Raw genomic sequence first — 13,437 nt, 5'->3', positions numbered from 1 at the left:
TGTCCTACACTTCAAATTTCTATTTTGTGTTGAACTTGCTTTTTTTCATATTGAAAAGATGACATTGCCCCAAGAGCCAAAAATAAATGAGAATTGAAAAGAAGTTGTGAGATGTGTGCTCATTTAGGGAAAGCTTGCCAGTGGACACATGAAGCTCAAGTTCAGTTATACATATACTCTGCTTTCCATAAGCTGACGAGAATATCCTTATACTTAATTGACTTTCATTTCTTAGCCCTAGTACCCAAACCACCCCACCACCCTTACTACCAGTCTCAGTAACTGGGATAGTCCTAGGCTCAGATGCAGGATCTATGGACAGAAATGGGAACGGAGATGAATGTTTGTGTAACTGGTTCCCAGACCAGCAGGCATCAACATCCTCTTGGAACTTCTAGAAATGCAGATCCTCAGGCCTACTGGGATGTACTAAACCAGAAACCAGTTGACTACAGCAATCTGTTTTAACCGTAGTCTGGGAGAATCTCATGAATGAAGAGTTGGAAGTTACTACTGCACCACTTCCAAAGTATAGCACATCCAGGGTTCATTTGGGTTATGGCTCTGTCCTGTTTTCTGTTACCCTTTGGCATTTTCTCAGTTAACACAAGGGAAAGATAACTAGTGAGGGATGCCACGTTATGGTCTAAAGTGACTTACACCTAAAACCTACCCCATACTTCTAAGTACACAAAATAAGTCTCAAAGCTACCTTAGAAATTTAAGTCAACATAATTTTCCTTGGCCCTATTTTCAGTAATTCTGGGGACTAGTGCAGTTCTCTCCATTCCTCCCATTTCAGCACGCTTTCCGCCTGTAGCCAACTTTTTTGCAGGAAAAAAGTTGTGCAACTTTAACAGTGTACAAGTAACTTCTCCCATTCTAGAAAGTATTTAAAAACTTTTTTTGGTATCTTTTTTGTTTTTGAGAGAGACAGAGCATGAGTGGGGGAGGGGCAGAGAGAGAGATGGAGCCACAGAATCCGAAGCCAGCGCCAGGCTCTGAGCTGTCAGCATGTGGGGCTCAAATGCAGGAACCGTGAGATCATGACCTGAGCCAAAGTGAGTCACTTAACTGACCGAGCCACTCAGGCGCCCCTTAAAACTTTTAATGTTTATTTTTGAGAGAGAGAGAGAGCGCGCGCGCGCGTGCGCATGAGTGGGGGAGGGGCAGAGAGAGAAGGAGACACAGAATCTGAAACAGGCTCCAGGCTCTGAGATATCAGCACTGAGCTCAATTCGGGGGTTGAACTCCGGAATGGCAAGATCATGACCTGAACTGAAGTTGGATGCTTAACTGACTGAGCCACCCAGGTGTCCCAAAAGTCTACTGAACGAAGGGAATAAGCTACATACTAGCATTCATTTTGAATGAATTCTGCTTTATTAATTGTTCATCAGTATTTGTAATTTGTAATTTTTTTTATTTTTGAGAGAGTGTGAGCAGGGGAGGGGCAGAGAGACAGGGAGATACAGAATTCACAGCAGGCTCCAGGCTCCAAGCTGTCAACACAGAACCCAATGCAGGGCTTGAATCCACAAACTGCAAGATCATGACCTGAGCTGAAGTCGAATGCTTAACTGACTGAGCCACCCAGACACTCTAGTGTTAGTGCTTCTTAACAGCAATTGATTTGACAAAGTTGCGAACCTCCAGGCCATCCCTCAAGTTTGGGTCAGGAAAATTCTAGACAGTGTAATTAGGCTCACACAGTGTAATTAGGAAGTTAAATAAGCTGGGTGAGTAGGATAATCAGAAGACTGGCATGGGAATCCTGGGGGACCGATGCTCTTGGCAGTGTAGGGTTGGCAAGGGGAGTGACCATTCCCCTTCAAGGCAAGGCACAGGCAATTTGGCAAGGAGATGAGGGGTGGGACCCCAATGTCAAAAGGACATGCTCAGGGAAGCCAGTTGTACATGCAGTATGGGAACCATTCTGGCAACTTGAGCCATGAGGCTAGGCATCAGCGAAGGTTGACGGCTCAAGCTGTTCGCAAAGGCTTGTGGTTAACCTGGCAAAAAGACAATGGTGATGACACTTGGGAACCAGGTACCCTATTCTCCCAGGTCCCCATTTGGATGAAGGCTGAAGGGAGGACATGCATTTTCCAGGAGTCTTCTAAGAAGTTTTTTTTCTGCCACCCTACCCTACCCTCTTGTCAAGTGGTCATTAGGCCCCATGTACAGCAATTTATCACTGAAGAGGAGCAGAGAGGGCCAGAGCCCTTTCACAGACCTTCCTCAGCTCCTAATCTCTCAGTGCTTTCAATGAAGGCCTCAAGAAGACTCCAAGGAAACTAACTTGAAGGGCACTTCTATATATTTTTAATTTTTATTTTTTGAGAGAGAGAGAGAGCGAGCAGGGGAGGGCCAGAGAGACTGGGAGAGAGAATCCCATGCAGGTTTTGCACTGTCAGCACAGAGCCTAATGCAGGGCTCAAACTCAAAACTGAGATCATGACCTGAGCTGAAATAAGAGTTAGACACTTAACCAACTGAACCACCCAGGCACCCCCATATATATATATATATATATATATATATATATATATATTTTTTTTTTTTAATGTTTATTCATTTTTGAGCAACAGAACAGGAACGGGGGAGGGGCAGAAGAGAGAGGGAGACAGAGGATCTGAAGCTGGCTCTGCACTGACAGCAGCGAGCCTGATGTGGGGCTTGAACTTACAAATCGTGAGATCATGACCTGAGCTGAAGCTGGACGCTCAATCGACTTTATATATTTATATATATATCTATATATATTTATATATAGATATCTATATATATTTATATATATATATAAAATCCCTTCAGCAATTCAACATAGTAAATAGTATTATTAACATGATTTTAAGGTGAGGAAAGAGGTACAGGGAAGTAGAGAACTTGTCTAAGATCACAGCTAGCAGGCACTGAAGCCAAGATTCACACCAGAACAGTCTGGTTCCAGGGCCTGCTTTCTGACCTCTACCATAATCTATAGGTGAATAAACAGACACCAAGAAAAGTAGTAATATGGCTTGGAATTAATTGTCAACAGGCTGCAACTAGTTTCTTGTGCTAGTGGGGCCACAAGGCTCTAGAGGATGGTAAGCCTGGGTTTGAAGCCTAGCTTCACCAGCTGTATGACAGGGGCTGAGTTCCTTAACATATTGGAAGTTGTTTCTTTACTTTGTAAAATACTACTTACCCAAAGCATACTTTGATTTTAAAAAACCAACCATATGTGTAGAAGCTTAGCAGTGTGTCTGGCACATAGAAAACAAAAACGTCAATGGTCCCCAAGCCTCCTTAGTGCTGGTCCCACTACTAGGCCCACTGCATCACATGCCCCAGGAACCCAGAAATTCTGTTCCACAGCTCCCACCCTACAGACCCTCACCTGGGAGATGCTGACGCCTGTGAGTCTTTCCACGCTCTCTGGCAAGCGGCTCAGTATGTCCAGTACTTCCCCCGTCACTTTGGCCGCCCCCATGGCCCCGCCTCCACTGGACACCAGTGTGATCTTTTTGGCAGAGGTCAAGGGACCACTGATCTCCTCTGCTACCTGGTAGGTGAGAGATGCCCACTCAGCACCTGTGGTCTGACCACACTCCTTCCTAAAACGCCTTACCCTGGGCTTCAAGATCCTTGATCTGCTTCACTTTGTAAAGATCATCCTTCCTCACTTTGGTTGCTGGCTTATAATTCCCACCCCTAATTTATGGTCCCCTAGCCTGGTTCTCCCCAAGCTCTTGCCCCTCATTTCCGCCCACCCTACATTCCCTGGTTCTGTTCCTCTCCTGGTGCCCACACAACCTCCAGACCTGGGGCAGCTTCTCCAGCAGCATGTCCAGCTGAGCAGCCTCCTGGTACAGCTGGAATGCTTCCGCTTTCTTGGCCATCTGCTCAGCCTCGGCCCGGGCTCGAGCCCCTATGGCAAAGGCCTCAGCCTCCCCACGCATCTGAGAAGGGTACAGGAAAGTTGTGGTACTGATGGCTGTAGTTAAGGATAAGGAACCCAAGCTGATACAGCAACCCCTACTCCCTCCACAAGCCAGCAAGAGCCCCCTCTTAACTCACCCTCACAGATTCAGCTTCTGCCTCAGCCTGCATAATCAGTTGAGACCTGGGCACACAAGGGGAGGGAGGGGCTGAGGAGGGGCAAAAGGCAGACCCCATTGGAGAGACAGAGGCTCCTGTAACCCGAGTTCCATAGAACTCAGTTCTTCATCTGGGGGCACCCACATGGTAAAGGATCCAGGATGGGGCCTGGGAAGGGGCATTTACTTCTCTGCCTCAGCTAGGCGCTCCAGCTTGTAGCGCTCAGCCTCGGCTGGCTTCCGAACTCGGGCCTCCAGCTCCTTCTCTCGGCGGGCGATCTCCTGTTCCTGCACTGCCACCTGCTGGGCCCGCTCCACCACCTGCACCTGTACCCGCTGCTCCTCGATCTGCTGCTTAGTCTTGGCCACCTGGGTAGGAGAGATGCTCAACATCAGGGCTGAAGGGCAAGTTCCCAGGAACCACAGAGAGAAGCCAGAGCTCCAGGAGAGATATAAACAGAGTAGGTACATGAAGTTAGTCCTTGGCGGGTTCAGCCAGCCCAGCAAAGTCCATTTCCCATATGGATCCCAGTCATAGATTGGGGGATGGCCTGATCCTTCTCAGAGGCAATATCAAGGGTAGGGCATTTTCTAGGCAGCCTCAGCATCAAGAGATGCATAGGGCTGGGATCCAGTCCCTGTTCTCCCTTGGCCATGCTAAGTTTCCCTCTGTTGAGCTCCCCTATTAGTCTATTTCTCCACAGTGTCCATTGCTAGAGTACGAGCACTGGAGGGCTCTGGTGCACAGTGGCCGTCTTCCACCTTTAGGCTCACTCAAACCCATGTACTTCTTTCCATCTGTACTCCTGTAAACTTCCTGCAAGTCACCCTCAACTCTAGCCTGACCTGCCAACAGCTGCCTAACTGGCTTGGGCAGGGGCAGGGGCGGGTGTATGTATGTATCTTTTTCACTTTTATTTTTTGCATATGGTACAAATTCAGAAGAAAAAAAAAAACGAATAATGATAAGCAAGGCTTCCATCCACTTATTTCCTCAAACCACCTTGTTCCTTTCCCCAGAAGCAACCATTGTGACCAGTTTCTTGTGTATTCTTCTCCCAGGGACATTCAAAGCATCTACAAGAATGTGTACATATAGAATTCCTCTTATTTAGGCATATTTCTTTTTCTAATTCCTTGTAGAGTACAGAGATCAGAAGGCTCTTGCCAAGACTTTGGTGAGAGGTACCAGAGAAAAACATGTGTCTTTATTATCTCACTGCTCTGGCTCAGCCATGTACCAACATCTCTGTGGGTCTTATCAATACCAGAGATGGTGCCCAGCCTCTAATGCAGCCATCTGTTCACTCGAGAACAATGCTTCTGAGTATGGCACCCTCCAGTGTCTTTGACCCTAAAATTCCAAACAGGTCCCAAACTGGACTAGTTGCTCTCTACCCCAGAGTGCAGGATCTCTCTGTGTTGGAGTCCCTCCTGCCCGCTTTAAGCCCACCTTTTTTTTTTTTTTTTAAATGTTGTTTATTTTTGAGACAATTCGAGAAACAGAGTGAGAGCAGGGGAGGGGCAGAGAGGGAGACACAGAATCTGAAGCAGGCTCCAGGCTCCGAGCTGTCAGCCCAGAGCCTAACGCAGGGCTTGAACCCACAAACCATCAGATCATGACCTGAGCAGAAGTTTGACACTCAACCCACTGAGCCACTCAGGCACCCCTCCTGTTTAAGCCCACCTTTTGATGAAATAACCCCCAGCAGCTTCCTCAGAAAGAGTATGTGGACAATAAGTTTTTTGAGATCTTGCTTTTCTGAGGTTTTCCCCTACCTTTCTATTTGAATGACAATTAGGTTGAGTACAAGTTATTATGTTAAAATTCATTTTCCCAAAATAAATAAATAAAGTTTTAAAAAGGTTGGGGGGGGGGGGACACCTGGGTGGATCAGTCATTTAAGCATCCGACTTTTGATTTCAGCTCAGGTCGTGATCTCACAGTTCATGGGTTTGAGCCCCACGTTGTGTCAGCTCAGCCTACTTGGGAATCTCTCTCTCTCCCTCTCTGTCTCTCCCTCACTTGTTCTCTCTCTCTCTCTCTCTCAAAATAAGTAAACTTTAGAATTCATTTTCCATCAGCATTTTGAAAGCATTTCTCCATGGTCTTCTAGTTTCTTGAGAAATCTGAAGTCATTTTGATGCCTGACCCTTTGAGATCTGTTCTTTTTCTGTGGAAGCTTTTAGATCCTTTCTTTGTTCTCCATGTTCTGAAATTTCACGGTGTAGTTGTTTTTCATTCATTGTATTACATACTTGGTAGAGGGTTTCAACCTAGAAAGTCATACCTTTCAGAATAACCATTTAAAAATGTTTTCCATTGGCAATTTTCCTCCCAGTTACTTTGTTCTGTTGATTTATTAGATTAATAAATCTACAGATTAGGATTAATGAATTTATTAAAATTAGAATAATTTATTAGAATTAGGTTAATAAATCCCTTGATTAGAATTTCTTTCAATGTGATTTCCGCCCTCATTTCTGCCATCTTATTAATTTCTAGGAGCTCTTTTAATTATTTACTTATTTTTAATTATTATTATTATTTTTTATTTTTGAGAGAGTGAGAGAGAGCACACACGCACACACCAGTGGGGGAGGGGCAAAGAGAGAGGGAGACACAGAATCCGAAGCAGGGTCCAGGTTCGGAGCTGTCAGCACAGAGCCCAACACAGGGCTCAAACACACAAACCGTGAGATCTTGACCTGAACTGAAGTCGGACATGCAACCAACTGAACTACCCAGGCACCCCTAAGAGCTCTTTTTTTGTTTTCTGTTCTATGTCCTGATTTTCTGGATGTGAATTTTCCTCTTATCTCACTGGGGGTATTAAAAATTTTTTTTTTAACTTTCTTCTCCCTGCATAGTATATATATCCTTCAAATCACTTTGCTGTTTGTGGTTTTGGTCTCAGTCTTCCATGTTGCAGTATTCCCTCATATATCAGGTAATTCTTGGCTGTCTGCTCACAGTAAAAAAACTGTTTAAAACAGTTTTAAACAGTTTAAAACTGTTTAAAGTTTAAAACAGTGAAAGGAAACTGTGGGCATGTGGATAAAGCTTGTTGACTTTGAGCTTCACTCTAGGGTGATTGGGCAGGTCACCTGCTGAGGAACCTCTGATTCAGAATCTTTAAGCCTTTCCCTTTGGATTGGTCATGTTCCCCAGCATGGTCTTCTGATGTCTTCTTTGGAAGATGGAGGGTCTGGGGGGCAAATGGGGTAAGGGAGTTAGGGGAGGCTGTCAGCATTTAGTATTCAATGGTCAGTCACATCGTGCCTGTCATTGATAAAGTACCAGGCCCTCACCTGTGCCTAGCTGGCTCATATCATATCCTCTAGTTTTCTCTTGTCAGATAATAAACTTCCCAATGTCTACTAGGGCAGAGAAGAGCCTATGACCAAAGACATAGGGAGCCAGAGGAGCTGAGAAGTGACTTTTTATCACATTTACCTCATTTCTCCTCATTTCAACAGGCTCATCACAACTCCAGAGGCACCTGTTGCTGCTATCTCCTGAGCCTCAGCTGATTACATTGTTTCTCCCTGCAGCTCTGGCTCAGCTGTCTCAGACTGGCTTAGTCAATTACGATGGCTTTCTGGCTTCCAAAATGCTTTCTGTTCCCTCTGATTCTATTCTCTGCATCTGTTTTTGTCTTCCCTTTCTTTTCAAAAATCACTCTATGTGGTTTTAGTGAGGTTTTAGAGGGAGTGCAATTAACTATATTTATTCAATCCATCATCTTTGAGAAAGCTTCCAACTTAAATTCCTGCTTCCTCTCTTGTCTTCTGACAATCAATTCTCCTCATAGCAGCCAGACTGATCCTTGTGAAAATGTAAATTAGACCATGGCAGCACGCTGCTTAGAGTTCTCCAATAGTATGGGACACCTAAGTGCCTCAGTCAGATGAGCGTCTGACTCTTGGTTTTGATGCAGGTCATGATCTCAAGTTTCGTGGGGTCGAGCCCTGCACTGGGCTCCACACTGGTAGTGTGGAGCATTCTTGGGATTCTCTCTCCCCCTCTCTCTCATCTTCCCCTGCTCTTGTGTGTACACTCTTTCTCAAAAAAAAAAAAAAAAAAAAAAAAAAAAGTTCTCCAATAGCATTCTACTGGGTTTTGAATTCTAAGTCTCCATCACGACCACCTGAACCCTATGTGACCTGGCCATGCCTACCTTGCCATCTCACTGCATACCAGCCACACCAGATCAGAACCCTCCTTTCTGTTCCTGGGATATACCAAGCTTTCCTACCTCAGGGCCTTTGCACATGATGGTCCTCTGCCTAGCCACATATGGCTATTTATATTTAAATTAATATTAAATACAATTAAAAATTCTGTTCCTACATTTTACTAGCCACATTTGAAGCACTGAACATCACAGCACAGAGACGCCTGGGTGGCTCAGTGGTCAAGCATCCGACTTCAGCTCAGGTCATGATCTCGCAGTTCGTTAGTTCAAGTCCCACACTGGGCTCTGTGCTGACAGCTCAGAGCCTGGAGCCTGCTTCAGATTCTATGTATCCCTCTCTCTCTGCCCCTCCCCCACTTGCATTGTGTGTGAGTCTCTCTCTCTCTCTCAAAAATAAATAAACTTGAAAACGAATAAAAACAATTAAAAAATGTGTAAAAAAAAAAAATCACAGCACAGATTTACAGCACTTCCATCATCATAGAAAGTTCTATTTGAACAGTCTTGGCCTAGAATGTTCTTGGTCCACAACTCTTTACATTGCTGGCTCCTTCTCATGTTCAGGTTTCATCTCATAAGTCACTTCCTCACTGAAGCTTTCTTGGATCACCCCTAACCTAATATAGTACCTCTCCACTGTTTTTTGCTCACTCTGTGTATTTCCATCATAGCACTTAAACAAGAACCCATAAAAATTATGTACTTGCTTATTAGCTGTTTCCTGTGTTATAATGTAAGCTCCACAAGGGCAGGAATCTTTTCTGCCTTATATCCTTACCTCCAAAACAATGTCTGGCACATAGTAAGCACTTACATATTTATTGAATGAATATGTATTTATTGAATACATATTTATTGAATGAATCCTTATTTCATGAGCACCTAGCACAAAGCCTGGCACAAAATAAAGAACTCATAAAAGCTGGAACAGAGCCAAAATCAGCTCAATCCTTTGATCTTCAGACAAATAAAGCCATTTTTAGAAGGTTAAGGACCACTCAAGCAAATGGTTTCCACAATGTTAGTGCTTTTCAAACTCCAGTGTGTACATGAATCTCCTGGGGATTTTGTTAAAAATGCAGGCTTTGGGGGCACCTGGCTAGCCCAGTCAGTAAAGCATGTGACTCTTGACCTCAGGGTCGTGCATTCATGTCCCACACTGGGTCTGCAGCCTACTTAAAAAAAAAAAAATGCAGATTCTGATTCAGTCAGTAGGACTGGAGCCTGAGATTTTGTATCTAACAAGTTCCACAGTGATGCTGATGCTGATGCTGCTGGTAGGCAGACCATGCTGAGGAGCAAAGCACTATGCTACACTCAATTACCTGTCAAAACACCAGGAATTTAACATCATAAACTAAAGAGGTTTTGCACTTCATTAGGCTTTCAGCCTGTACCAATTCTTGGCAAAACCAAATTTCATAATATTGCCATCCTTTGGGTAAAGGTCTCAAAATACAGTTGATTTTCATTATTTGTGGTAGATCTATAGAGTAGCCATGAATACTGAATTAGCAAATACTTATTTTGCTATTAGGTTCCTGTGAGCCCTTGGTCACAACATTTTCATCGACAGATTAGTATATGTCCTTGTTTTACATGTGTTTCTGTTGAAAGATACCTTATGTAATATACATTGTTAATTCATTAACAACAAACTCATAGCCAAAAGCACTATAACTCCTGTCTGAAAGAAGCTTATCTAACACATGTATTTTCTCTATAGGCATATCACAGCCTCCTTGCACTTAGAAATACTTAGCACTTTAGCAGTACGCTTGGGGGCCATTTTAAACAGCAAAATCACCAACAAAAAGTACAAAAATGCAAAAAACATGGCAGTAAATATACTGTGAAAATGACACTTTTTACCTTATGAGAGCTGAAACAGGAAGGCAGAACATCTTGTTCAACCTCCGCTGCACGTTAGGCAACTCAAAGTTTTCACTGCTCTGTGCATTGTGTGCAAATGACCACAAAGGTGCCACAAGTACTGTTTCTGGGGTTACCAATAAATTTTTGAGTAGGCAAATTCTCAAATACAGAATCTGCAAACAAAGAGGACTGATCATGCCTCCTTGCAATATCAAGGGCTGCCCATATCTCACTTTGCAGGATTCAAAGCTCACATCCATGTTTTTCTTCCTCACGCCCTTCTTGGATCACCAGGGCTGCTTTGAGCCCACGGAAAATCAGAAAAAGGTGCCCCTTCCCCTGGGTGGATGCGGAACCACTGACCTGTGGCAGAATGCACAGTATGGTGAGCAGAGCATGGGCTGGATCCTAGCTCTGCTTCACCCCATTCACCCAGGTGCCCTTTCACAGGGAACAGTCTGCCCAAACATATGACCAGTCCTATTGACCATATCCCTTCTTGGCCTTTACTTTTCAACTGAAATGGTTAGGTTTTTCAAATCTTCCTCATATGGAGGAGTTGGGTCAGAAATGGACAGCCAGAGTAAAGGGATCAGAGTTAGAACCTGAGAAAGTGTGGTAGCCTGAGATGGAGGGCCTGAGAGGAACTGCCCAGTGTGGTAGTTCTGACCTGAAGCTGATAGGCCAAGTCAGCCTGTGCTCGGCGGGTGTTGACCTCGATGTCATATGCAGCCTTCTTTAGCTCATAGTCTCTCTGTGCTTTGGCCATCTCGATCTCACTCAGGTACTGAGCAGACACCTTTTCCTGCTTGGCTTTGGCCTCCTGTCCACACAGAGATCAGGAAGGAAGTCAGAGTAGGGAGAGGAAGGCCCCGCGGGGAGAGCCTACTCCTCACCAGGCTCCCCTGCACGTGGCCTCATCTATATCCTCTGCCAACCCAGCTCTACCAGACCTCACTCAGATGTGCCTCTTCCATCCCCTCTCCCGCTGCATGCCCAACAAATCCATAGTGACCAACTGACCCCCCAAGTGGGATCTATCTCACCCGGATCCCAGCATCTCTTTTGGCTTCTGCTTCCCCAATCCGAGCATCTTTTTGGACTTGAGCGGTTCGAGCCTTCCCTAAAGAGTGCAAATAATCCTGTGGGAGAGAAGCAGAAATCAGAATCCTCAGGAAGATTTAAGAGATGGGAGCAGGGAACTGGAGAAGATCAGCCACCTAGGTATACCTGATCATCATGAATGTCCTTCAGGGTATAGCTAACCACACTGATGCCCATGTTGACCAGGTCTGAGGAGGCCACTTTGAAAACTTGCTCTGAGAATTTCTGCCTGTCCTTATAGATTTCCTAGGGTAACAGAATGGTAGGAAGGAGGAATTTAAGCTCTCAGTCCTCTGGCTACTGTCTCCCACAGACTAGCTTGGCCCAGAGGCCCAACTCACTCTGGTATGCCTCCCAGATCTTTCCCTGCCCTCAAGCCCACCTCCACAGTCATGTGGGCCATGATAGCCCTCTGGTGGCCCTCCAGAGTCTCCAGTGCAATATGGGCAATCTCAGCCTCTGTCTTCCCCAGGAACATCTGGCAGGCAGCTGCCAACATCTCCTTGTTCTGCCCCTGGATTTTCACCTGTAGCCAGAATAGGGATAGAGGGAGTGTGGTGAAGGTCTCATGAAGCCAGGTAGGAAGCAGGAAAAGAATGGAAGAGTCAAGCGCCTCGGGAGTCCCTGGAGAAAGTGAGACTTCGCAGAGAAATTTCTCTGCAGCCAGAGGTTGGGAAGGCCATGGTCAGAAGATTCTTAATGTCTGGGGACAAAGAAGGTGATGAAGGAATGGACATCAGGGGAAAGGCTCTGAAAGCCTCACCTGGGCAATGCCAGTGACTGAGATGGGGACCCCATGGCGAGTGTAAACCTTTTCACTCTTGACATTGAGGGTCAGTGTGTTGAGAGAGATCCTATGGGAAAAAGGAGTGGACAGTGAGAAAAAAAAAAAAAAAAGGAAAGAGAGAAAACTAGGGTTCCCCTTCCCTGGTTCTCCTACTTACCTCTGGATTTGCTGGATGCAGGGCAGAACAAAAACACGCCCTCCAGCTACCATGACTGGGGGGCTTCTGCAGAAACCTGCAAGGTGAGGGGGCAGTAAGTTGCAGTGGTGAGGGGTAGGGCTAGAATATGGAAGACTGAAAAACTGGGGTTGGGGGGATAATCCCCACGAGGAAATCTGGGAGCTGGAGGGGAGACAGTCTGGGCCTCGTAAGGGTAGCGACTGGTAATCAAAAAGGGGGGGCTTGCAGCCGGGGGGGGGGGGGTGGACAGAAGGCTTGGCGCTGGGGAGCTGGTAGGGAGAAGAGTAAAGGACAGAGGCAGGACCGCAAGAGTCTGGGGGGCACTGGCTGAGAAGAGAACATTACTTACCGGAGACCACCATGGCCTCATTTGGGCCACAGGTGAAAAACATGGCTCAGGTTAGTTAGAGCTGGAGGAAAGGGAGAGAAAAACTTTGCGGGCGAGGTCCACAGAAGTGAATACTCTCTCTTTCCAAGGCCCAGTCCCTTCCACACCCGTGGGTCCGTTAAGACATTTCCTTCTGCAGTCCCACAGATCCCCAGCGGCTCCCTCCCACGCCGGCTTACGGCCACTCCCTGCCCCTGCCCCGTCCCGCCTTCTGTGAGGACAGTTTCTTGCTTATCTGATAATGCTCTCCCGCGCCTAGCGGACCCCAGACCTTGAGCCACCCTCCCCGCTCCTCCGCAGCCCGACTACATCTCCCCTCCCCACCCACCTCCCTGCACGCTGGCTGCGGCCGGGCTGGGGTCTCGGCAACAGCTGGGGCGCGCAGCCGATCTGGGGACTGAGCAGCGGTCCCGACGCACCGCCTTCCGCAAAGCTGGGCCTGCGCCCGCGCCGCTCACCCGGCCGCACCCTGTTGCTGCGGCAAACGCGACCCCGCCCCACGCGGCGAGCCAGCCCCCCTCACCCCTGCGCCCTCGGCCCGCCCCTTTCCCGGCAGGCCACTCTCTGGTTCGCAGACAGCCAGCCAGCAGCCGGGCCTACCGAGGCTGCTGGGCTAGCGGCCGCCCCCGCCGTCGCCCTTCCCCAGCTGCGAGCTCCGCCCCGGGATGCAGGACGTGACTTCCGTGGGCCTGGCAACCCAGGGCGGGGGACATTGCTTCATCTCGGATTTGCTCGGCTGTACTAACTGGGAAAACCACGCGTTGGGCAAAAAACGACCGTATCCGGTCACCTGGGGCGGAGCGCCCGTTAGGGACGTGGAC

General features: G+C 46.9%; 1 protein-coding gene across 2 annotated transcripts; it reads right to left on the bottom strand.

Annotated features, from left to right (window-relative positions):
- Positions 1–572: 572 nt before the first annotated feature.
- On the bottom strand, positions 573–13,417 carry FLOT1 (flotillin 1). 2 transcript variants are annotated; one of them, XM_049653692.1, is made up of 13 exons: positions 13,217–13,417; positions 12,578–12,638; positions 12,208–12,283; positions 12,027–12,117; positions 11,646–11,789; positions 11,390–11,509; positions 11,206–11,301; positions 10,830–10,982; positions 4,273–4,454; positions 4,066–4,111; positions 3,810–3,947; positions 3,386–3,550; positions 573–2,012 (listed from the first exon to the last, which is right to left on the bottom strand). In XM_049653692.1, exons 2-13 carry the CDS (start codon positions 12,618–12,620, stop codon positions 1,983–1,985), a joined length of 1,284 nt encoding a protein of 427 aa, XP_049509649.1. In that variant the 5' UTR covers positions 12,621–12,638; positions 13,217–13,417; the 3' UTR covers positions 573–1,982. The 2 variants fall into 2 exon arrangements, with proteins under 2 accessions (XP_049509649.1, XP_049509648.1); XM_049653691.1 differs by lacking the exon at positions 13,217–13,417 and adding an exon at positions 12,945–13,153.
- Positions 13,418–13,437: the final 20 nt, after the last annotated feature.

Source organism: Panthera uncia (assembly GCF_023721935.1).
Source record: "Panthera uncia isolate 11264 chromosome B2 unlocalized genomic scaffold, Puncia_PCG_1.0 HiC_scaffold_24, whole genome shotgun sequence".
In the NCBI taxonomy this organism is placed as follows: domain Eukaryota; kingdom Metazoa; phylum Chordata; class Mammalia; order Carnivora; family Felidae; genus Panthera; species Panthera uncia.
The sequence above is the reverse complement of the archived record's forward strand: the minus strand, read 5'-3'. Positions and strand labels throughout refer to the sequence as shown.

What these genes read in the sequence shown, in the direction of transcription:
- FLOT1 (XM_049653692.1), bottom strand. Translation starts at nt 12,620, where the DNA reads ATGTTTTTCACCTGTGGCCCAAATGAGGCCATGGTGGTCTCCG. An exon ending in TGGCCCACATGACTGTGGAG is followed by an intron (nt 11,510 to 11,645) that starts GTGGGCTTGAGG and finishes CTGTTACCCTAG; the next exon opens with GAAATCTATAAGGACAGGCA. An exon ending in ACTTGGCCTATCAGCTTCAG is followed by an intron (nt 4,455 to 10,829) that starts GTCAGAACTACC and finishes TCTCCTACCCAG; the next exon opens with GTGGCCAAGACTAAGCAGCA.